General features: G+C 43.5%; 1 protein-coding gene across 1 annotated transcript; it reads left to right on the top strand.

Annotated features, from left to right (window-relative positions):
* nbl1.S (NBL1, DAN family BMP antagonist S homeolog) lies at nucleotides 1-12,855 on the top strand. The gene is made up of 4 exons (XM_018228338.2): nucleotides 1-325; nucleotides 8,633-8,808; nucleotides 9,539-9,650; nucleotides 10,679-12,855. Exons 2-4 carry the CDS (start codon nucleotides 8,639-8,641, stop codon nucleotides 10,910-10,912), a joined length of 516 nt encoding a protein of 171 aa, XP_018083827.1. The 5' UTR covers nucleotides 1-325; nucleotides 8,633-8,638; the 3' UTR covers nucleotides 10,913-12,855.
* Nucleotides 12,856-26,110: the final 13,255 nt, after the last annotated feature.

Genomic DNA, 26,110 nt, shown 5'->3' with positions numbered 1-26,110 from the left:
CCCCAGTACCTCCCAGTATCTCCGGGGCTCAGTCCCTGCAGAGAGAGAAGAGAATTTCCCGGGTCAGTCCGTTCCCTTTTTCTCCCGACGCAGCGGAGGGGGAGGATTTGGATCTTATTTCCCATTATGAGGGGGGGGATTCAGTCCTGAACAGTAACCAGACCCTCCGCTTTGCTTTTCCATCTTTTCCTGACGTCTCCGAGTTGTTGGTGAGATTTCCTGGGAGAGTCTCCAACCCCTGCACCTGGTTCCCTTTGGATGTGGTTGGGATTTCGCATGGATCTCTGCTCATAACCTGAAGTGCCGACCCCTCTCTCTCCTCCAGGTTAGTGCGACCTCCTCTGCTCTGTCTACTCCCTGTACCCCTGGGGCCAATCTACAGCAACACTATTAGCCCCCCCATTACTAACTGTGAGTCTTACTGAAGGTCACCCTTTCCCCCCATCCCATCAGCACTTTTAGGGGTCTCCATGTTCTTTACCCCTCAGCATCTCTGCACCACTGCCCCCCAGGGCTCCTTTATCCCAATCAACAACAAATCTACAGTTTAATAATGTTGTGAATGTTGAACTTGACACTGAGTATCTTTTTTCAGCCTTAGCTGCTATGTATCAGTAGAGTATCTGTGGTGTATCTGTAGAGTATCAGTAGAGTATCAGTGGTGTATTAGTAGAGTATCAGTAGAGAATCAGTAGATTATCCGTGGTATATTAGTAGAGTATTAGTAGAGTATTAGTAGAGTATTAGTAGTGTATCAGTACAGTATCAGTAGGGTATTAGTAGAGTATTAGTAGTGTATCAGTACAGTATGATGAGTAGGGTATTAGTAGAGTATTAGTAGTGTATCAGTACAGTATGAGTAGGGTATTAGTAGTGTATCAGTACAGTATCAGTGGTGTATCTGTGGTGTATCAGTAGAGTATCAGTAGAGTATCAGTAGAGAATCAGTAGAGTATCAGTGGTGTATCAGTGGTGTTTCAGTCATGTATTAGTAGAGTATCAGTAGAGTATCAGTAGCGTATCAGTAGAGTATCAGTTGTGTATCAGTAGTGTATCAGTAGAGTATCAGTAGTGTATCAGTAGTGTATCAGTAGTGTATCAGTAGTGTATCAGTAGAGTATCAGTAGTGTATCAGTAGTGTATTAGTAGTGTATCAGTAGCGTATTAGTAGCGTATTAGTAGAGTATCAGTAGTGTATCAGTAGTGTATCAGTAGTGTATCAGTAGCGTATCAGTAGCGTATCAGTAGCGTATCAGGAGAGTATCAGTAGAGTATCAGTAGTGTATTAGTAGTGTATCAGTAGTGTATCAGTAGTGTATCAGTAGAGTATCAGTAGTGTATCAGTCGTGTATCAGTCGTGTATCAGTCGTGTATCAGTAGAGTATTAGTAGAGTATTAGTAGAGTATTAGTAGAGTATCAGTAGAGTATCAGTAGAGTATCAGTAGTGTATCAGTAGTGTATCAGTAGTGTATTAGTAGTGTATCAGTAGAGTATCAGTAGTGTATCAGTAGTGTATCAGTAGTGTATCAGTAGCGTATTAGTAGCGTATTAGTAGAGTATCAGTAGTGTATCAGTAGTGTATCAGTAGAGTATCAGTAGTGTATCAGTAGTGTATCAGTAGTGTATTAGTAGTGTATCAGTAGAGTATCAGTAGTGTATCAGTAGTGTATCAGTAGTGTATCAGTAGCGTATCAGTAGCGTATTAGTAGAGTATCAGTAGTGTATCAGTAGTGTATCAGTAGAGTATCAGTAGTGTATCAGTAGCGTATAAGTAGTGTATCAGTAGAGTAGAGTATCAGTAGAGTATTAGTAGAGTGTTAGTAGAGTATAAGTAGAGTATCAGTAGTGTATAAGGGCTTGGCTACTGTATAGGGGGAGCCGCACTTACACAGTTTTTATACCAAAACAGATTGGGTTGCTATGTGGCTCCTGACCTGCAAATGCACAAAAGAATGTGACGATTTGTTGCTGTTTGATCTCCAAATGCAGACGGTTCCTACTTGACTCATCCCCATGTACAAGCCACACATTTCTCCAAGGGGGGGGGGTGGAAAACAGAGAAAAACGAGAAGATATTCATGGTTTGCTCCATGATAATAGTAATGCTCACACACACACACAGGCTTGAGATCTTGGGAAATGTATGTGTTGGATTTTTAAATGTCACAGAACTACAACTCTCATAAAGGATACACCATCTTTGCAGCTGTGTTGGGGTAGTTTGTATCTGCTGCATGATTAGACTATGGTACAGCCCATTTTATATTAGAGGACCCTGGGCCCCGTACACTGAAAATGTCATGGTTAAAGTAAAAAATATGAATTTATTAGGAACCTCAAGGTAAGTGGATCTCCCCCAGTACTTACCCAGGTACAGAGCTCTGATTCTCTCTACTTCCTGCTCCTGGGCTGTTCTCTTTCCCATGGTCAGACAGGAACCTCCCCCTGGGTAAGTGAATCCAATCTCCCCCAGTACTTACCCAGGTACAGAGCTCTGATTCTCTGTACTTCCTGCTCCTGGGCTGTTCTCTTTCCCATGGTCAGACAGGAACCTCCTCCTGGGTAAGTGAATCCAATCTCCCCCAGTACTTACCCAGGTACAGAGCTCTGGTTCTCTGTACTTCCTACTCCCGGGCTGTTCTCTTTCCCATGGTCAGACAGGAACCTCCCCCTGGGTAAGTGAATCCAATCTCCCCCAGTACTTACCCAGGTACAGAGCTCTGATTCTCTGTACTTCCTGCTCCTGGGCTGTTCTCTTTCCCATGGTCAGACAGGAACCTCCCCCTGGGTAAGTGAATCCAATCTCCCCCAGTACTTACCCAGGTACAGAGCTCTGATTCTCTGTACTTCCTGCTCCTGGGCTGTTCTCTTTCCCATGGTCAGACAGGAACCTCCCCCTTGGTAAGTGAATCCAATCTCCCCCAGTACTTACCCAGGTACAGAGCTCTGATTCTCTGTACTTCCTGCTCCTGGGCTGTTCTCTTTCCCATGGTCAGACAGGAACCTCCCCCTGGGTAAGTGAATCCAATCTCCCCCAGTACTTACCCAGGTACAGAGCTCTGATTCTCTGTACTTCCTGCTCCTGGGCTGTTCTCTTTCCCATGGTCAGACAGGAACCTCCCCCTGGGTAAGTGAATCCAATCTCCCCCAGTACTTACCCAGGTACAGAGCTCTGATTCTCTGTACTTCCTGCTCCTGGGCTGTTCTCTTTCCCATGGTCAGACAGGAACCTCCCCCTGGGTAAGTGAATCCAATCTCCCCCAGTACTTACCCAGGTACAGAGCTCTGATTCTCTGTACTTCCTGCTCCTGGGCTGTTCTCTTTCCCATGGTCAGACAGGAACCTCCCCCTGGGTAAGTGAATCCAATCTCCCCCAGTACTTACCCAGGTACAGAGCTCTGATTCTCTGTACTTCCTGCTCCTGGGCTGTTCTCTTTCCCATGGTCAGACAGGAACCTCCCCCTGGGTAAGTGAATCCAATCTCCCCCAGTACTTACCCAGGTACAGAGCTCTGATTCTCTGTACTTCCTGCTCCTGGGCTGTTCTCTTTCCCATGGTCAGACAGGAACCTCCTCCTGGGTAAGTGAATCCAATCTCCCCCAGTACTTACCCAGGTACAGACCTCTGATTCTCTGTACTTCCTGCTCCTGGGCTGTTCTCTTTCCCATGGTCAGACAGGAACCTCCCCCTGGGTAAGTGAATCCAATCTCCCCCAGTACTTACCCAGGTACAGAGCTCTGATTCTCTGTACTTCCTACTCCCAGGCTGTTCTCTTTCCCATGGTCAGACAGGAACCTCCCCCATGGTAAGTGAATCCAATCTCCCCCAGTACTTACCCAGGTACAGAGCTCTGATTCTCTGTACTTCCTGCTCCTGGGCTGTTCTCTTTCCCATGGTCAGACAGGAACCTCCCCCTGGGTAAGTGAATCTCCCCCAGTACTTACCCAGGTACAGAGCTCTGATTCTCTGTACTTCCTGCTCCTGGGCTGTTCTCTTTCCCATGGTCAGACAGGAACCTCCCCCTGGGTAAGTGAATCCAATCTCCCCCAGTACTTACCCAGGTACAGAGCTCTGATTCTCTGTACTTCCTGTACAGAGTTGTTCAGCCCTGGACTGGGGACTGGGAAGGGTTAAGTGTTCGTACATTCCAGTGTAATTATCAGACACCTGTGGTTATTGGGGGGGCAGAAGACTGAAGCAGAGGGGGCAGGGCAGTATTCTTGTTACATAATTAACTGTCTTGGTGCCAATTAGAGCTGATTAAAGAGAAAGTTAACCCATAGGGGCTCTTATATTATAAGATATTAATATTATTAGATATAATTATTATTGTAATCTATATAATGTGTCCACTAACTTGGGGGCCCTTGACCTGACCATTCCTCCTGCCCCCACACTTTGGGCTCTATAGGTGGGACACTCACCAGCTGCCACAGGACAGACCTGAATGATCTTGTATAGAAAAACTCTGCACCCCCTATTATTTGTCTTAAAGGGGAACTAAACGCTAAAAATGAATTTGGCTAAAAATGTCCTGTTTTCTATAGTGAACTTATTGCACGAGGCTAAAGTTTGAGCTTGTCAATAGCAGCAATGATCCAGGACTTCAAACTTGTCACAGGGGGTCACCATCTTGGAAAGTGTCTGTGACACTCACATGCTCAGTGGGCTCTGATTGGCTGTTGAGAAGCTAAGCTTAGGGCTCGTCACTAATTATCCAGCAGCAGAAAATGAGCTTCCCTGGCTGTAATATAAGCTGATGCTACAGGTTTGCTGATTATTCAATTCTGATGCTAATTGCACTGGTTTCTGTGCTGCCATGTAGTAATTATGTGTATTAATTACTAATCAGCCTTATATTGTGACATTTCTATTCTATGTGTACTGTATATTGTGAGTGGCTCCCTAAGCTCAATAAGTGACAGCAGCACAGAGCATGTGAATCAGTGAATCAGCAGAAAAGAAGATGGGGAGCTACTGGGGCATCTTTACTGCTAAAGGGCTGTGGTTGCCTTGGGCTGATGCAGAAGCACAAAACATCATGTACAACATTTCTAGCTACTTCTTTAGTTAGGCTTTAGTTCCCCTTTAAAGTCTCCCTCTGCTGGTGGCATCTGGGTTAATACTTGGCACCTGGTTGTTAAACATGTCCTCGGGTGCCAGTGTTATAAACTTGGCATTTACTGGGTTATCTGAGTCAAAATAACAGGTATGTGGACCCCAACCTTATCTAAAGAATGGGGTGAAGGGAATCTACACAATGAGGAACCACAGATGGAGCCTGCCCAGACAGAGGCGAAGGTAAGGGGTATTCCCGGTACTCAATGAGTTAATTTGTCCACTCCCTGAGTGCCTTGCATCTAACCCCCCATAGGCCGCAGCCCCCCAGTTCATAAAGAGGTGACACATACCTACCTCCCAACTGTCCCGTTTTTCGCTGGACAGTCCCGTTTCTGACAGCTCAACCTGCAGTCCCGGATTTATACTGAAATGTCCCGACTTTCTCTTTGTTCTCCTGCACTGAACAGCCAGAAAAAGATACAATTTCTGAAACAATTCTGAAACTTAATTGGCTTTTGGCAGAGAGCCCAGAATAGTGGCAGGGGCACTTGGATAATTTTGTAACAATTTAAGATGAGCAAAGAAACAATTTAAGAAGCAGGTCTCTTGGGGAAACTGTGACTTGCAGCTTAAAGGTCAATTCACATTCATTAACAAAACTGTCATAACACATAAAAATCACAGAAATGTGCTCAAACTTTTATAACCTGCCAAATTTTCTAAAATTAACGTGGTAATTAGGGGGTGTGGCCACAAAAACAGGCATGGTCAAAAAATGTCAACGAGATCCACAAGGCCAAATTTTTTTTCCGTCTTTCACTGTCTAAGGGAATCAATATGGCACCTCCTCTCATATGTATAAATACAAATATACAGAGAAGGAATGTTCTGGGCACACAATAAGCTATACCCTCATACTGTACTGTCTAAGGGAATCAATATGGCACCTCCTCCTCCCATATGTATAAATACAAATATACAGAGAAGGAATGTTCTGGGCACACAATAAGCTATACCCTCATACTGTACTGTCTAAGGGAATCAATATGGCACCTCCCTCCTCCCATATGTATAAATACAAATATACAGAGAAGGAATGTTCTGGGCACACAATAAGCTATACCCTCATACTGTACTGTCTAAGGGAATCAATATGGCACCTCCTCCTCCCATATGTATAAATACAAATATACAGAGAAGGAATGTTCTGGGCACACAATAAATTATACCCTCATACTGTACTAAGGGGGATTAAAGGAAAACTAACCCGTGCCCATTACAATATTAATACACTATTGCTCAGCAGACAGAGGGGAAGGTGCTGGGAGTTCCGTGTAGATGAGCAGATAGCGAGTTCCTTCATGTGAAGCCAAAATGAATTCCATCCCCGCGGGTGAGGGAAATTCTTCTCTCGGTGCAACTGGGGGGGGGGGCAGGAGGGGGATGAGATGGAAGATGTGGAATAGTTAAGTCTCATGTCCCCACTGTCCGGGGGTTGGACCTCAAATGCAAAGGGGGCACAGTGACCCCAATATGTCTAAACTCACATTCCAGCAGCTCATTCAACTACAGGTGATGTTTCACTGCAACTCCCAGCACCCAGCCGACAGGCCAAGGTCTCGGACTCCCCCCATTTATGTCCTGTTATCTCCGATTCCACTCCCTGCAACTCCCTCCTGTCCTTATATTCACTCTGATGAGCTGCTGGTCCTACTAAATATAAGCACTCACCCCAAATCTCCCCCTAACTGACCTTCAGACTGGGCCCCCTTAGCTCATAACAAGGTTACAGATATATAGAAACATTGGGGTGTCACCCTGCTATAGTTCCAGGGGTACCCAGGGTACAAATAAGCACTCACCCCAAATCTCCCCCTAACTGACCTTCAGACTGGGCCCCCTTAGCTCATAACAAGGTTACAGATATATAGAAACATTGGGGTGTCACCCTGCTATAGTTCCAGGGGTACCCAGGGTACAAATAAACACTCACCCCAAATCTCCCCCTAACTGACCTTCAGACTGGGCCCCCTTAGCTCATAACAAGGTTACAGATATATAGAAACATTGGGGTGTCACCCTGCTATAGTTCCAGGGGTACCCAGGGTACAAATAAGCACTCACCCCAAATCTCCCCCTAACTGACCTTCAGACTGGGCCCCCTTAGCTCATAACAAGGTTACAGATATATAGAAACATTGGGGTGTCACCCTGCTATAGTTCCAGGCGTGCCCCCCTCCCTGTGAGCCAATAAGCAATGACACAATTAAAATTGTAATTAATGGACAGGAACAATCAGTTTGGCGGCACAGATTAAAGGGATACTGTCATGAGAAAAACATTTATTTCAAAACACATCAGTTAATAGTGCTACTCCAGTAGAATTCTGCACTGAAATCCATTTCTCAAAAGAGCAAACAGATTTTTTTATATTCAATTTTGAAATCTGACATGGGGCTAGACATATTGTCAATTTCCCAGCTGCCCCTGGTCATGTGACTTGTGCTCTGATAAACTTCAGTCACTCTTTACTGCTGTACTGCAAGTTGGAGTGATATCACCCCCTCCCTTTCCCCCCCAGCCGCCAAACAACAGAACAATGGGAAGGTAACCAGATAGCAGCTCCCTAACACAAGATAACAGTTGCCTGGTAGATCTAAGAACAACACTCAATAGTAAAATCCAGGTCCCACTGAGACACATTCAGTTACATTGAGAAGGAAAAACAGCAGCCTGCCAGAAAGCATTTCTCTCCTAAAGTGCAGGCACAAGTCACATGACTTGGGGCAGCTGGGAAACTGACAATATGTCTAGCCCCATGTCAGATTTCAAAATTGAATATAAAAAAATCTGTTTGCTCTTTTGAGAAATGGATTTCAGTGCAGAATTCTGCTGGAGTAGCACTATTAACTGATGTGTTTTAAAAAAAAACATGTTTTCTGATGACAGGATCCCTTTAATAATCTTTTGGTGTTAGTTACCCTTTAAGAAGCAACATTATTTGCTTTGCAGGACCCCTTGTTCTCCCCGTACCCCCCATTCAGTCCCAGGCTGATCACATTTATCACTAAACTCATTATTCTCACCCTGTTGCGCTCTGTTCTCTTTTGAAGGGGAAGTCCACCCAAAAAAGTGTTTTTTTTTTTTACTGTAATAAAAGAAAATACAAAAAAGGCCTCATTCTTGTTGCCTAATTACTAATTTTATTGCCAATAATCCTGTAGCCACGTCTGGAGAAGCACAGGGCTCCCGGCCTGGTCCTAATGGGTCAAAGTCAATGATCTCAGAACTAGAGACTCAGTAGAGTGAGCGTCAGTGACCTCTGCTGGATTTATCTTGTAATTGCACCTGATGGTGGAACTGCAGCTCCCTGGGGGTCGGACACTTAAGGTTTGAAGGCACCAGTCTCGGTGCACCAGCAGTTTCATCCTTGCTTTACTGTAACAGAGTCATCAGATTGCCTTTATTTGAGTGCCGGTTACAGATTTATTCAGAGTTATCAGGGTATCTGGGAGTTGGGCCACTATTTCACACATTATTTTTACCTTATAAATCAACTCCCTGTTTTAGGTGAAGATGATGATCTGGTTTCTGATTGGCTTCCTTCTCCCACTGGCAATTTTTGCACCCCCCCCACCCATCAACCGATTGGCGCTGTTCCCAGATAAAAATGCCTGGTGTGAAGCCAAAAACATCACTCAGATTGTGGGGCACAGCGGCTGCGAGTCCAAATCCATCCAGAACAGGTGAGACCTCCATGTTATTAGGAACTTATAACCATATATGGGCACAAGGCTGCAGGCTGAGTTATACAGGGAACTCTGAGTATCACTCATGTATTATAAGGGATAATGTACCCCCTACTGTAAATGATAAGGATATTAGAAGTCACTGAGGGGTTGATCTGTGACCATATAAAGGCACAAGGCTGCAGGCTGAGTTATACAGGGAACTCTGAGTATCACTCATGTATTATAAGGGATAATGTACCCCCTACTGTAAATGATAAGGATATTAGAAGTCACTGAGGGGTTGTTCTGTGACCATATAAAGGCACAAGGCTGCAGGCTGAGTTATACAGGGAACTCTGAGTATCACCCATGTATTATAAGGGATAATGTACCCCCTACTGTAAATGATAAGGATATTAGAAATCACTGAGGGGTTGTTCTGTGACCATATAAAGGCACAAGGCTGCAGGCTGAGTTATACAGAGAACTCTGAGTATCACTCATGTATTATAAGGGATAATGTACCCCCAGCTGTGAATTATAAGGATATATTTAGTATCTTTCTTATTGATCTGAAGCTCATGGTGTGGGAAGAGCTGACTACAGTATTTAACTAGTATGTGGCTCCTCTATTCAGTCAGTAGGGGGTGGTAGTGATGCATTTCTCACATTATTGCCATTCATTGGCTGTGTCCCCTGCAGGGGAAGGTAAGTACTGCAGTTGACACTCACTGTTTCCTTTCAGAGCCTGCCTGGGTCAGTGTTTCAGTTACAGTGTCCCCAATACATTTCCTCAGTCTACAGAGTCGTTGATCCATTGTGACTCCTGCATGCCCATTGATTCCGTTTGGGATGTGGTAAGTACCTGACTGGTACCTGTACTTGTTACTGCTGTACAAAGCCACCAGCTTGTAGCATGTGACCCAGTGGGCAGGACTAGAACACTTTCATGGCAGCTAAAGGGAGGGGGGCAAGAAGTCTGTGACTCAAGTAGTAGGTGGGGCTAGAATTATAATGGCATCTTAAGGAGGAGGGGCAAGAAGTCTGTGACTCAAGTAGTAGGTGGGGCTAGAATTATAATGGCATCTTAAGGGGGAGGGGCAAGAAGTCTGTGACACAAGTAGTAGGTGGGGCTAGAATACTAATGAAATCTTATGGAGGAGGGGCAAGAAGTCTCTGACTCGAATAGTAGGTGGGGCTAGAATACTAATGAAATCTTAAAGGATAAGTAAACCTTTTAAATAAGTCAATGTAAAATGGATGAGGGGGCTATTCTAAGCACTTTTATTATTTACATTCATTATTTATTTTTTTTCTATTCCAAGATATTAAGGGATACATGTACTGTTAATATGAATGAATTTTGTTACAACAGCGCCACCTGCTGGTCAGTTTCCCACCAGTCTGACCAGCAAGTAGTCAAGGAAGTTGTCAGGAGAAAGAAAGAGGCTGATGTTCTTCTGCTTAGGAAAGATGTGAGAAAGGTTTCTAATTTTATTCCTAAGCAGAAGAACATCAGCCTCTTTCTTTCTCCTGACAACTTCCTTGACTACTTGCTGGTCAGACTGGTGGGAAACTGACCAGCAGGTGGCGCTGTTGTAACACAATTCATTCATATTAACAGTACATGTGTCCCTTAATATCTTGGAATAGAAAAAAAAAAATAATGAATGTAAATTATAAAAGTGCTTAGAATAGCCCCCTCATCCATTTTACATTCACTTATTTAAAAGGTTTAATTATCCTTTAAGGAGGAGGGGCAAAAAGTCTGTGATTGGGGCTAGAAGTCTCTGATAGCAACTTGAGGGGAGGAGCAAGAAGTCTGTGACTCAAGCAGTGGGTGGGACTAGAATCTCTTGCTGATATCTATCCCTTCATGCGGCAGGTGACCCTGGAGTGTCCGGACAATGAGGATTTCCCGCGGGTGGACAAATTGGTGGAGAAGATCTTGCAGTGCAGTTGTCAGGCGTGTGGGAAGGAGGGGGCCATGTTTAATGTGTATCTGAACACGGCAGAAGACTCGCCAGCAGAAAGCCTGGGGCACCATCAGCATCGGCCTCCGGCGCGGGAAGACGATTTACCAGCCCAGTCGGAGCGGGAAGGGGAAAGTGAAGAGTGATAGCTCCATGGACAAGTATCACAACTCTTATTGTCTTAAAGGCACAGATCCCTCCCTCGCTGCCAGAACAGCACCAGGAACCCAACTTCAATCTTCAGAAAATCCGCTTGTGTTACCCCTGGGGGGTGAATAAGGAGCCCCCGCAAATCCTGATTGCAAAGCAGAGGTGGCGGAATTGGATATTTATCAGCGTTGCCATGGCGACAGCTTTTCTCTTTTAAGCGCCATTGGTGGACAATGCAATATGGCTGCCTGCCCGTAGCTCTCCTGTTTACTAGACGCAGCCATTGCTGTATAAAGTGTGACTGTCCTGTTACTCATACCACTTACGTGTTGTGTCTGTGGCACCTTCATCCCCACAGGAGCTTGTAAGGAACCTGCCCAAATAGTGGCCCCTCATACAAACTGTGCAAATGCTCCAGACCTAGCGTCATGCTGAGACCACTGGGAATGGCCACTAGAAAATTCATTTAATCTTCCAATTTTCTCCCCAGACCTTTCAGTTCTTCTGGGCTGTTCTCTATCCCATTAGCAGACAGGAGGCGGAGCCTGGACGTCAATGAGAAGCCAATTCAGGGCATTTTTCATTGCATTGATCTGTCTGATCAGTGGAAATGAGGAGATAGAGCTTTGGACACTAGAGGGAGCCCTTGGTTCAGCCTACAGTGATCAATGCAAAGGGAAGCGTTATCAATCAGAGCCAAGGTCTCCCTGACTATGGGAAAGAGAGCAGCCAAGTAACAGGAGATACAGAGACGGTGTTCCTGTCTGAACGTTGGAAAGAGAGCAGCCCAGGAACAAGAAGCACAGAAAGTTTGAGTTCTCTACCTTGTCTAGTATTGAGATGATCAGGTCAATTGTCTGGGGGAGGTTCCAGTATGACCAAGGGAAAGAGAGCAGCCCAGGAACAAGAAGCACAGAATGTCTGAATTCCCTATCTTGTCTAGTATTGGGATGATCAGGTCAATCGTCTGGGGGAGGTTCCGGTATGACCAAGGGAAAGAGGGCAGCCCAGGAACAAGAAGCACAGGAATTCTGAGTTCTCTACCTTGTCTAATATTGGGATGATCGGGTCAATCATCTGGGGGAAGTTCCAGTATGACCAAGGGAAAGAGAGTAGCCCAGGAACAAGAAGCACAGAAATTCTGAGATCTGTACCGTGTCTAGTATTGGGATGATCAGGTCAATCATCTGGGGGAGGTTCTAGTCTGACCAAGGGAAAGAGAGCAGCCCAGGAACAAGAAGCACAGAAAGTCTGAGTTCTCTATCGTGTCAAGTATTGGGATGATCAGGTCAAACTTCTGGGGGAGGTTCCTGTATGACCAAGGGAAAGAGAGCAGCCCAGGAACAAGAAGCACAGCAATTCTGATATCTGTATTGTGTCTAGTATTGGGATGATCAGGTCAAACATCTGGGGGAGGTTCCGGTATGACCAAGGGAAAGAGAGCAGCCCAGGAAGTCAGAACTCCACATATGAGTAAAGTCTTAGGTTTACTCTGCATTCACTTACCCTGGAGGAGGTTCTTGGTTGTTGTAATGAGAACCTGATCTCATGAGGCCTCGGGTGAGAGGGGTGAGACTCCCCAACCTCAGGGTGGGCTGATTGGGAAGACTATGTCTATATGTCCCAGTGTTATAGTGATTATCTGCACTGGGAGGTAACTGGCATGGTGGGAGGGGCAATGCTGGTTGGAAAACCCCAGCGAATAAAACATGATCAGCCTTTAAAGGGAAAGTTTACATTGAATTGGACTTTAAGTAACATTTTGTGTTACTGGTTGGAGTTAAAGTGCCGTTCGGTTACTAGGGTGCCTCCCCCTATGCAATATCATATCCTTCCATATTAAATGACCAAGTGAAACCAACCAATGTAAATTGCCAGTTTCACCAAATGACTGTTTAGTGCAGGGATCCCCAACCTTTTGAACCCGTGAGCAACATTCCGATGTAAAAAGAGTTGGGGAGCAACACAAGCATAAAAAATGTTCTTGGGGTGCCAAATAAGGGCTGTGATTGGCCATTTAGTAGCTCCTATGTGGATTGTCAACCTACATTGAGGCTCTGTTTGGCAGTGCACCTGGTTTTTATACAACTAAAACTTGCCTCCAAGTCTGGAATTCAAAAATAATAGTCTGCTTTGAGGCCACTGTGAGCAACATCCAAGGAGTTGGAGAGCAACATGTTACTCACGAGCTACTGGTTGGGGATCACAGGTTTAGTGGATCCTGTACATGTAGAACTTGGAGCTTTTGTTTGTTATTGGCTAAAAACTCTGCTGTGTTCAACCATCTTGTATCTAATGTCTAAACAAAGCACCGCCCATTCTATTCATTTTTTTTCTCAGTTAATATGAATGTATAACAGGAGCGCGCTCTGCTGGTGAACTTTAAGTGCTGAAGCAGGAAGTGTCTATTCTTAGCTCCGTCTTCTGATATAATAGGACCGAGCAGAGGAGGCTCAGGAGATGCTTCCCCCATCAATAACTTTATCTTTTGTTATTCTGTGCAGGCCATGCCCAACTGAACAGCAGAGGGTGCTCCTGTAATACACTGATAATATTAGACGTGCAAAAACTGCCAACCTCTCAGCAATTTTATTTGGAGGACTGCTCCACATTGAGTACTTTTCTTCCCATGGTCATTCAGTTTATTATCACCCCCCCCCCTTGTGCTAATCCCAGATAAGTTCTATTCTTACATCCTACTCTTAGTGCTGCTTCTCCTGAGTCTGAATGAGGCTTCTCCTGGTTCTGGCCAGTGCTTTTCCTTGGTCTGGGTGGAGATTCTCTTGGATTTGGTTGGAGCTTCTCTTGAGTCTGGGCGGTACTTCTCATAGATCTTGGTGGAACTTCACCTGAGTGTGGGTGTTGCTTCTCATGGGTCTGGGTGGAGCTTCTTCTTAGTCTGGGCGGCTTCTCCTGGGTCTTAATGGAGCTTCTCCTGGGTCTGGGCTGTGCTTCTCCTCTTAATGGAGCTTCTCCTGAGTCTGGGTGGAGCTTCTCCTGGGTCTGGGGCGGTGCTTCTCCTGGGTCTGGGTGGAGCTTCTCCTGGGTCTGGTTGGACTGGAGCTTCTCCTGAGTCTGGGTGGACTGGAGCTTCTCCTGAGTCTGGGTGGAGCTTCTCCTGGGTCTTATGGAGCTTCTCCTGAGTCTGGGTGGAGCTTCTCCTGGGTCTGGGTGGAGCTTCTCATGGGTCTGATTGGAGCTTCTCCTGGGTCTGGGTGGAGCTTCTCCTGGGTCTGGGTGGACTGGAGCGTCTCCTGAGTCTGGGTGGAGCTTCTCCTGGGTCTGGGTGGAGCTTCTCCTGGGTCTGGGCGGTGCTTCTCATGGGTCTGGGTGGAGCTTCTCCTGGGTCTGGGCAGTGCTTCTCCTGGGTCTTAATGGAGCTTCTCCTGGGTCTGGGCAGTGCTTCTCCTGGGTCTTAATGGAGCTTCTCATGGGTCTAGGTGGAGCTTCTCATGGGTCTGGGTGGAGCTTCTCCTGTCTCTGGGCGGTGCTTCTCCTGTGCAATACTGGGTGCATCTAAACCACTGTCTAAAAGCACATTTTGCCTGGATCCATATTGTACAGATTTTGGCCTAAATTTACAGATCTTTAAAGAATTCTCCCCTTTATGTCTCTGATGATAACAGGTGGGTCAGATCTGTTTCTTGGCATCACACTGTGTCCCTACAATCCCCCCAATAACAATAGGATCCCGATCACTAAAACACCTGCCTACTCATATTTTAGGGGTGGGGGTGACCCAGTAATAAGGGAGACCTGACCCCCAAAAGTCAAAACCTAAAGCTTTCATTACATCCCCACATTGGGCTTTAATATAAGAACCTGAAACTCTGCGGCGCCCTCCTGTGACTGTGGGGGGCGCTGATGTTAAACCACTTGTGTCTCTCATTTACACACAGTAAAATAAATCATATCTATAATTAATATTGTCTTCTCTTTATTTCCAATCAGAAACAGAACAGTGTGTGGGTGCCGACTGTGTGCCCAATGTCTGTATGTGTCTTAAAGGGACTGTTTACCTTTAAATTAACTCTTAGTATGATGTAGAGATTGAAATTCTAAGACAATTTGCAATTTGTTTTCTTTTTTTATTATTTGTGGTTTTTGACTTATTTAGCTTTTTATTCACCAGTTCTCCAGTTTGTAATTTCCTCCATCTAGTTGCTAGGGTCCAAATTCCCCTTGCAACCATGCATTGATTTGAATAAGAGACTGGATTAGGAGAGGCCTGAATAGAAAGATGAGGAATAAAAAGTAGCAATAACAATACATTTGTAGCCTTACAGACCATTTGTTTTATAGAAGGGGTCAGTGACCCCCATTTGAAAGCTGGAAAGAGTCAGAAGGCAAATAATTCTAAAAAATGAAAACAAATTTGTCTGTCCGCTCATCCGTCTTTCTTTCTCCATCTGTCAATCTGTCTCATCAGTTCATCATGTATGATTGTCTGCAGCCAGTGGAATGATACATCTATAGGGGAAGACAGTAATTGCTGCTTTAACCCTTTAAGTGCCACAGAACGTAGAATCTACGTTCTGTGGATCAAAGGACCAAAGTGCCACAGATCGTAGATTCTACGTTCTGCAGCACTTCCGGGTTTGCGAGCGGAGGAGCGGCTGTTAGAGCCGCTCGCTCCGCTCCTTCACGATCCCCTGCCCCTAGACAACGAGCAGAGCAGGGGATCGTGTGGCCCCTGGGGCGCGATCGCCCAGGGGCCCCAAAGCAGCAGCAGGGACGCGTTTCCTATGCGTCCTGCTGCTGCCTGCGCCGCACTTCCGCCCAGCTCCGCCCCCACATGGCTGATGATCGTTGGAGCTGGAGATCTGCTGCGTGGGACCCTTTCTGATCGATCTGCAGCATCTACCCCAGGTAAGTGTAACATTTACACACACAAAAACACACAAACACACCAACACACACTTATTACAGTAATATACACTTACATTCACACTTACACACACTCACACATAGATTTTTGGGGATTGGGGGGGTCACACACACTCACAGCACCCATGTACACTTGCACACGCGCACATGCGCAAATAACATGCAATTTACCCGTTGTGCACACGCATATGTACATATATGGCTTTGTGGCTTTTTTTTTTTTTTTCTTATCGCATCGTCTCTTTTTGGGCTAAAAAAAATGTTTTATTGCCGTTCCGAATAGCGTATTCGCTAACCGTACTGTGCAATAGCTTTTGTATGTTATTTTGGTGGTTATATTGCAATTTTGGGTATTTTGGTGCATTTTTAGCCATTTTATTGAATTTTTAGCCATTTTATTGCATTTTCAGCTCTGCATTTGTGTTGTTCACTTGTTTCTGCCCGTATAATCGATTTGGCCCAGCTAAAATATTCAAACGGTAATTCTGGTGGCCGATTACACTAGTGTGAAAAAAAAAGCATTGATTTTTGTGGTTTTATTAGTTTTTGGTGATTTATTTGCATTTCACACTGTTCTGTGTTATTTTGTTTTGCCTATGTAAATTTTATCTACTATATATCCATTTGGGGGTCTCTGTGCGCCACATAGTTTGGTATATCTATGCATATTGGGCATCAAAGTGTTCAGTAGACCCCTGTCATTCATATTTAGGATGTTTTATGCTGATACGTTACGAAATGTGGGGCACATAATGGGGTAAAATTCAAGCTTTGTGACGATTTTCAGAAATTTGATAAAAACCGTTATGTTCAGCATTGCTTTGCAGTTTGGCAGTTTGCTGTAGAAACACTTATTTACCCATTTTGGATTCGTCAGAATGTGTACTTTCTGAAAATATATGGTTTTCTGGGGTCTCTGTACTGTTAGGGGGGTCTAATGTCGCATAATACACACACCAGGTGCTTATATTGCAGCAGCCAGCGCGTCAGCTGTGAAAATGTCTATACATATTGTCATTTGGGGGTCTCTGTGCGCAACATAGTTTGGTATATCTATGCATATTGGGCATCAAAGTGTTCAGTAGACCCCTGGCGCTCATATTTAGGATGTTTTATGCTGATAAGCTACGAAATGTGGGGCATATAATGGGGTAGAATTCAAGCTTTGTGACGATTTTCAGAAATTTGATAAAAACCGTTATGTTCAGCATTGCTTTGCAGTTTGGCAGTTTGCAGTAGAAACACTTATTTACCCATATTGGATTCGTCAAAATGTGTACTTTCTGAAAATATATGGTTTTCTGGGGTCTCTGTGCTGTTAGGTGGTCTAATGTCGCATAATACACACACTGGGTGGTTATATTGCAGCAGCCAGCGCGTCAGCCGTGAAAATGTCTATACATATTGTCATTTGGGGGTCTCTGTGCGCCACATAGTTTGGTATATCTATGCATATTGGGCATCAAAGTGTTCAGTAGACCCCATGCGCTCATATTTAGGATGTTTTATGCTGATAAGTTACGAAATGTGGGGCATATAATGGGGTAAAATTCAAGCTTTGTGACGATGTTCAGAAATTTGATAAAAACCGTTACGTTCAGCATTGCTTTGCAGTTTGACAGTTTGCAGTAGGAACACATATTTACCCATATTGGATTCGTCAAAATGTGTACTTTCTGAAAATATATGGTTTTCTGGGGTCTCTGTACTGTTAGGGGGGTCTAATGTCGCATATTACACACACCAGGTGCTTGTATTGCAGCAGCCAGCGCGCATCAGCCGTGAAAATGTATACACTATTGTCATTTGGGGGTCTCTGTGCGCCACATAGTTTGGTATATCTATGCATATTGGGCATCAAAGTGTTTAGTAGACCCCTGGCGTTCATATTCAGGATGTTTTATGCTGATAAGTTACGAAATGTGGGGCATATAATGGGGTAAAATTCAAGCTTTGTGACGATTTTCAGAAATTTGATAAAAACCGTTACGTTCAGCATTGCTTTGCAGTTTGACAGTATGCAGTAGGAACACATATTTACCCATATTGGATTCGTCAGAATGTGTACTTTCCGAAAATATATGGTTTTCTGGGGTCTCTGTACTGTTAGGGGGGTCTAATGTCGCATATTAGACACACCGGGTGCTTATATTGCAGCAGCCAGCGCGCGTCAGCCGTGAAAATGTATACACTATTGTCATTTGGGGGTCTCTGTGCGCCACATAGTTTGGTATATCTATGCATATTGGGCATCAAAGTGTTCAGTAGACCCCTGGCGTTCATATTCAGGATGTTTTATGCTGATAAGTTACGAAATGTGGGGCATATAATGGGGTAAAATTCAAGCTTTGTGACGATTTTCAGAAATTTGATAAAAACCGTTACGTTCAGCATTGCTTTGCAGTTTGACAGTTTGCAGTAGGAACACATATTTACCCATATTGGATTCGTCAGAATGTGTACTTTCTGAAAATATATGGTTTTCTGGGGTCTCTGTACTGTTAGGTGGTCTAATGTCGCATAATACACACACCGGGTGGTTATATTGCAGCAGCCAGCGCGTCAGCCGTGAAAATGTCTATACATATTGTCATTTGGGGGTCTCTGTGCCCCACATAGTTTGGTATATCTATGCACATTGGGCATCAAACTGTTTAGTAGACCCCTATGTTTATATTTAGGATGCTTTATGCTGGTAATGATACATGGACAATACGATGCTGGAAAGTTGAAGCTTTGAGGCAATTTTCAAAATATTTTACCAAAACCGCCAAATTTGGCAAAGCCTTGCGACTCAGTAGTTTGGGGCAGAAAGGCATGGGTACCCATTTTAGATTCTGTATAATGTGTACTTTCCAAAAATATATGGGTTTGGGGGGTAAACATATATTTCTGTGTTTTTACCCCACAAAAATGCAGTCAATGTGTTGATTTTTCATTAGCTGAAGTTACCCACAGGACTATTTGTATGCGCTAACTTCATTTTGGGGCCTCTAACTGCCATATACTTTGGTAAACCTATGCACAGTGGGCACCAAACTGTTTGGAAGACCCCTGGCAATCATATTTAGGGTGTTTTTTTTTGGTGCGTAACGATACGTGGGTGATATGGTGCTGAGAAGTTGAAGCTTTGAGGCAATTTTCAGATATTTCACCAAAACCGACAATTGTGGGAAAGCCTTGCGACTCAGTAGTTTGGAGCAGAAAGGCATGGGTACCCATTTTAGATTCGGTAGAATGTGTACTTTCCAAAAATATATGGGTTTGGGGGGTAAACATATATTTCTGTGTTTTTACCCCACAAAAATGCAGTCAATGTGTTGATTTTTCATTAGCTGAAGTTACCCACAGGACTATTTGTATGCGCTAACTTCATTTTGGGGCCTCTAACTGCCATATACTTTGGTAAACCTATGCACAGTGGGCACCAAACTGTTTGGAGGACCCCTGGCAATCATATTTAGGGTGTTTTTTTTTGGTGCGTAACGATACATGGGTGATATGGTGCTGAGAAGTTGAAGCTTTGAGGCAATTTTCAGATATTTCACCAAAACCGACAATTGTGGGAAAGCCTTGCGACTCAGTAGTTTGGAGCAGAAAGGCATGGGTACCCATTTTAGATTCGGTAGAATGTGTACTTTCCAAAAATATATGGGTTTGGGGGGTAAACATATATTTCTGTGTTTTTACCCCCACAAAAATGCAGTCAATGTGTTGATTTTTCATTAGCTGAAGTTACCCACAGGACTATTTGTATGCGCTAACTTCATTTTGGGGCCTCTAACTGCCATATACTTTGGTAAACCTATGCACAGTGGGCACCAAACTGTTTGGAGGACCCCTGGCAATCATATTTAGGGTGTTTTTTTTTGGTGCGTAACGATACATGGGTGATATGGTGCTGAGAAGTTGAAGCTTTGAGGCAATTTTCAGATATTTCACCAAAACCGACAATTGTGGGAAAGCCTTGCGACTCAGTAGTTTGGAGCAGAAAGGCATGGGTACCCATTTTAGATTCGGTAGAATGTGTACTTTCCAAAAATATATGGGTTTGGGGGGTAAACATATATTTCTGTGTTTTTACCCCACAAAAATGCAGTCAATGTGTTGATTTTTCATTAGCTGAAGTTACCCACAGGACTATTTGTATGCGCTAACTTCATTTTGGGGCCTCTAACTGCCATATACTTTGGTAAACCTATGCACAGTGGGCACCAAACTGTTTGGAGGACCCCTGGCAATCATATTTAGGGTGTTTTTTTTTGGTGCGTAACGATACATGGGTGATATGGTGCTGAGAAGTTGAAGCTTTGAGGCAATTTTCAGATATTTCACCAAAACCGACAATTGTGGGAAAGCCTTGCGACTCAGTAGTTTGGAGCAGAAAGGCATGGGTACCCATTTTAGATTCGGTAGAATGTGTACTTTCCAAAAATATATGGGTTTGGGGGGTAAACATATATTTCTGTGTTTTTACCCCACAAAAATGCAGTCAATGTGTTGATTTTTCATTAGCTGAAGTTACCCACAGGACTATTTGTATGCGCTAACTTCATTTTGGGGCCTCTAACTGCCATATACTTTGGTAAACCTATGCACAGTGGGCACCAAACTGTTTGGAGGACCCCTGGCAATCATATTTAGGGTGTTTTTTTTTGGTGCGTAACGATACATGGGTGATATGGTGCTGAGAAGTTGAAGCTTTGAGGAAATTTTCAGATATTTCACCAAAACCGACAATTGTGGGAAAGCCTTGCGACTCAGTAGTTTGGAGCAGAAAGGCATGGGTACCCATTTTAGATTCGGTAGAATGTGTACTTTCCAAAAATATATGGGTTTGGGGGGTAAACATATATTTCTGTGTTTTTACCCCACAAAAATGCAGTCAATGTGTTGATTTTTCATTAGATGAAGTTACCCACAGGACTATTTGTATGCGCTAACTTCATTTTGAGGCCTCTAACTGCCAGATACTTTGGTAAACCTATGAACAATGGCCACCAAACTGTTTGGAGGAACCCTGGCAATCATATTTAGGGTGTTTTTTCTTGGTGCGTAACGATACATGGGTGATATGGTGCTGAGAAGTTGAAGCTTTGAGGCAATTTTCAGATATTTCACCAAAACCGACAATTGTGGGAAAGCCTTGCGACTCAGTAGTTTGGAACAGAAAGGCATGGGTACCCATTTTAGATTCTGTAGAATGTGAACTTTCCAAAAATATATGGGTTTTGGGGGGTAAACATATATTTCTGTGTTTTTACCCCACAAAAATGCAGTCAATGTGTTGATTTTTCATTAGCTGAAGTTACCCACGGGACTGTTTGTATGCGCTAACTTCATTTTGGGGCCTCTAAATGCCAGATACTTTGGTAAACTTATGAACAATGGCCACCAAAATGTTCAGAGGAACCCTGGCAATCATATTTAGGGTGCTTTTTCTTAGTACGTAATGATACATGGGTGATATGGTGCTGAGAAGTTGAAGCTTTGAGGCAATTTTCAGATATTTCACCAAAACCGACAATTGTGGGAAGGCCTTGCGACTCAGTAGTTTGGAGCAGAAAGGCATGGGTACCCATTTTAGATTCTGTAGAATGTGTACTTTCCAAAAATATATGGGTTTTGGGGGGTAAACATATATTTCTGTGTTTTTACCCCACAAAAATGCAGTCAATGTGTTGATTTCTCATTAGATGAAGTTACTCACGGGACTGTTTGTATGCGCTAACTTCATTTTGGGGCCTCTAAATGCCAGATACTTTGGTAAACTTATGAACAATGGCCACCAAAATGTTCAGAGGAACACTGGCAATCATATTTAGGGTGCTTTTTCTTAGTACGTAATGATACATGGGTGATATGGTGCTGGGAAGTTGAAGTTTTGAGGCAATTTTCAGATATTTCACCAAAACCGACAATTTTGGGAAAGCCTTGCGACTCAGTAGTTTGGAGCAGAAAGGCATGGGTACCCATTTTAGATTCTGTAGAATGTGTTCTTTCCAAAAATATATGGGTTTGGGGGGTAAACATATATTTCTGTGTTTTTACCCCACAAAAAATGCAGTCAATGTGTTGATTTCTCAGTAGCTGAAGTAAAGTCCTGAACAATTTGGATGCGCTAACTTCATATTTGTGTCTCTAAATGCCAGATACTTTGGTAAACCTATGCATAATGGATATCAAACTGTTCAGTGGACCCCTGGCAATCATATTTCAGGTGCTTTTTCTTGGTACGTAATATAGTTTGGGATATGCGGAGCAGCAAAATAAAACCTTTGAAATGATTTTTCAAAATTTTGAATTTTATTTTGAAAAACCGCTATGTTCAGACAAGCTTTTCTGTTTGGTAGTTGGGAGTAGAGAGACATAGTTACCCATTTTGTAATCGGCAGAATGTGTACTTTTCAAAAATGTATGGTTTTCTGGGGTAAACCTATGGTTTCAGGATTTTTTGCCTTGGAATCTAAAGCATGCCGTTTTCTGCCTTAGTGCTTTCAAAATTCAGTAATATACTGCCGGGAGTTTTTGCTGTACAGAAATCCTAAATCTCCCTAAAACTATACATATCTGGTATTGGCACGTTCGAGAGACATAAGGCTTTCCAAATCAGTTGGATTTTCATCTGTAAAATGAAATATTTTTCTGGTATAAATTGATATACAATGAAAAATGGTAATTTTTCATTTTTTTTGTTATTTAGCACTATAAATTTTTTTGCACAGGTGGAAATACATGAAAACTCAGGCAGATTTAGAAAGCTCAGTTTCTACCGAAAAAAACAATGTATAGTTTTCCTAGGTAAACTATAGGTTTCCCCTCAGAAAATGCCCCTAAAGTGAGAGAGCACAAAATGCTTAAAAACGGCTGGCATTTCGCGTAACCAAAATGTGAAATTCTGCTGGCACTTAAAGGGTTAATTAGTTCCTAAAATAACCCTGCACTGAATATTGTTACTTTCTGCTGTATTATTAGAGCTTTAATCTCCGGCGCCCCAAGCTCCTCCATAACTGGCTCCGGAATTCTTCCTCTTCTCTTCTGAATTGTACCAACCCACCTAAATTCTGTTCCTCTGATGTAGCCCTAATAATGTATATAATAATATCATAATAATGTAATAATAAAGTATATAATAATATACCTGTAATAATAATAATGTATGTAATATAATAATAATGTATATATTAATATTATAATAATAATCTATATACTATAATAGTAACATAGTAAGTTAGGTTGAAAAAAAGACACACATCCATCAAGTTCAACCTTTTAACTTTTTTTAACCTGCCTAACTGCCAGTTGATCCAGAGGAAGTCAAAAAAACTGAAGCCTCTCCAATTTGCCTCAGAGGGGGGGCAAAAATCCTTCCTGACTCCAAAATCAGACCAGTCCCTGGATCAACTTGTACTATGAGCTATCTCCCATATCCCTGTATTCCCTCACTTGCTAAACACCATCCAACCCCTTCTTATACCTATCTAATGTATCAGCCTGTACCCCTGATTCACTTCCCAGCTCTCCCTGTAACACCCCTTTCCCTCCTCTAATCTCATTGGCTCCCTCCTGTCTGCTGGGAGGAGCTACTGGTGAATCAAGCATCCGACCCTTCCTTGTACCTATCTAATGTATCAGCCTGTACCACTGATTCACTTCCCAGCTCTCCCTGTAACACCCCTTTCCCTCCTCTAATCTCATTGGTTCCCTCCTGTCTGCTGGGAGGAGCTACTGGTGAATAAAGCATCCGACCCTTCCTTGTACCTATCTAATGTATCAGCCTGTACCACTGATTCAGGGAGACAATTCCACATCTTCACAGCTCTCACTGTAACAAACCCCTTCCCAATATTTAGCTGGAACCTCTTTTCTTCTAATCGGAATGGGTGACCTTGTGTCAGCTGGAAAGACCTACTGGTAAATAAATCATTAGAGAGATTATTATATGATCCCCTTATATATTTATACATAGTTATCATATCTCCCCTTAACCGCCTCTTCTCCAGCGTGAACATCCCCAATTTGGCCAGTCTTTCCTCATAGCTAAGATTTTCCCTTTACCAGCTTAGTTGCCCTTCTCTGTCCCCTCTCTAATACAATAATGTCCTGTTTGAGTGATGGAGACAAAACTGTAGGGCATATTCTAGATGGGGCCTTACCAGTGCTCTATACAGTGGGACCCCCTCCTCCCGTGACTCTCTGCCCCATTTAATACAAGTCAAGACCTTATTTGCCCTTGATGCTGCTGACTGGCATTACTTGCTACAGACAAGTTTATTATCTACAAGGACTCCAAGCTCCGTCTCCATAATAATAATGTATATAATAATGTATATAATAATGTATATAATAGTAATGTATATAATAATAATGTATATAGGACAATGGACACCCATGTAGTGGCACCCACAGCCACATCTATGGCACATCACTAACCGGACAGCCTTGGGCCAGTGTAGGAAAGTCACAGTCTCCAGCATCTATAGGATTTGCCCTACAGTCCCACCTGTTTAATCCAACGCCCACACCTGACTGGGCACAGAGTGAACAGAGACTGGGCAGAAAGAGGCAAATGCTGTATTATATATATACTATACATTCTACAGTAATTCTTTCATAGGCTTTACTTCTCCTTTAATAAATAATCCTACTATATCTATATGGGGTGAGATTGTAAGGGGGAAGTAGTTGGCAGTGGGGAGCCAATGGGGCGACAGGCAGGACCCAGTCCAAGTGAAGGGGCTTTGGAAGGGGCTGGGCTTCATGGCAAAGGGGCTGGTTTTGGGGTATCAGGGGCGTGGCTAATCAGATGCATTGGGTTTAGTGGAGTAATAATTTCACTCCTATTCCCTGATATAGATCAGCTCTGGGATCATTACTTGCAGCTGATCGGCAGAGATTTCACTAACTGTCAGCTCATCATATTCATCTCAACGGCCCTTCCCTGCCGCTCATCCTCTAATCACACAATATTTAGTCGCTCCCAGCAGGGTCTATATTGAATTTCTCCCGTATCCAGGCTTCCTCCTGCCTATTAACTTAACCCTATATAGCGCAGCTTAACTGCAATGGGAAAAGATCAGACGAGGGTACGAGGAACCCGAACTGCGTTGTGTGTGTATAATAATCTGTTCCTCTGATTGTACCTTATTCTCTTACAGCTCTTCTCACCCATCCACTGGCCAGCCAGGCACTCACCCATCCATTGATTGGAATAAGAGACTGGACTATGAATAGGAGAGGGACTGAATAGAAAGATGTAGTCAGAAAAAGGTGAATAATTCAAATACTATAAAAATAAATAATGAAGACCAATTGAAAAGTTGCTTAGAATCAGCCTTTCTATAACATGCTAAAAGTGGAACCACATGGCATTTTTGGATCCCCCTGACTCCCCAAAATGGGCCCTCCGCTGTGGTTTATAAACGGCTTTCATTTTGGCAAAAACTGGATTATTCTTTTCCTACTGCGGCATGGAAAACCTTGAGACTTACTGCTAAGTATCTGCTACTTACCTCCAGGCTGCCCTTGTGATTAATGACTCCCCCTGCAAACGATTCCAGCAGGCGCCAATGATTAATTGGCGCAAATCCCATTAATGGTACAAATTGTATATACAGAACTAGAATCATTATTTCTCATCCTCCATGTGGTGCCCATTCTGCCCATCAGCACCACAAACACCCCAAAAGATCAACCCTGAACAATCCGGCAAGTTGCTTAAAATTAAATTTTCTTTAAATTTTGGGTTTACTTCCCCTTTAAATACAATGAAATCCCTATGAAGAAAGGATAAATTAGACTAAAATAGAACTGACTGAAAAGATCAACCCTGAATGTTATGACAGGGGTGGGAAAGGGGGATAACGGAGGGGTGGGGGGGAACGACTCTCCTCTTGTCATTTGCTCTTCTCGCTTCTCTATTCTTTTCCAGTCGACTTACACATTTCACATTTGCAGCCGCTGAAATGATTCACTGGAGATTAAAATCTGTCTCCGCCAGCTCCTCTCAGATTGTCACCAGCAGAACGGAGATCCCAGGCAATGGCAAGGAGACCTAGAGGCACCCTGGGGTAACACCCACCTATGGAACAGAGGAAAGGGAGAACAAAGGGGGAGAATCTAAAGGGAAGAATGAGTGAAATCGATGGGAAATATGAACAGGAACATGAGGAAGGGAGCAGAGCCAAGAGTGCAGCATGAATAATAGCAAGGCAGCTGGATTTACATAATGACAGAACATGAGGGAAATCTGTGGGAATATCATGGAAAAACACAAGTGAACAATTCAGATTAATAGGTGGAAGAGA

This window comes from Xenopus laevis, chromosome 7S, assembly GCF_017654675.1.
Source record: "Xenopus laevis strain J_2021 chromosome 7S, Xenopus_laevis_v10.1, whole genome shotgun sequence".
NCBI lineage: Eukaryota > Metazoa > Chordata > Amphibia > Anura > Pipidae > Xenopus > Xenopus laevis.
This window is presented reverse-complemented; position numbering and strand designations above follow the sequence as displayed.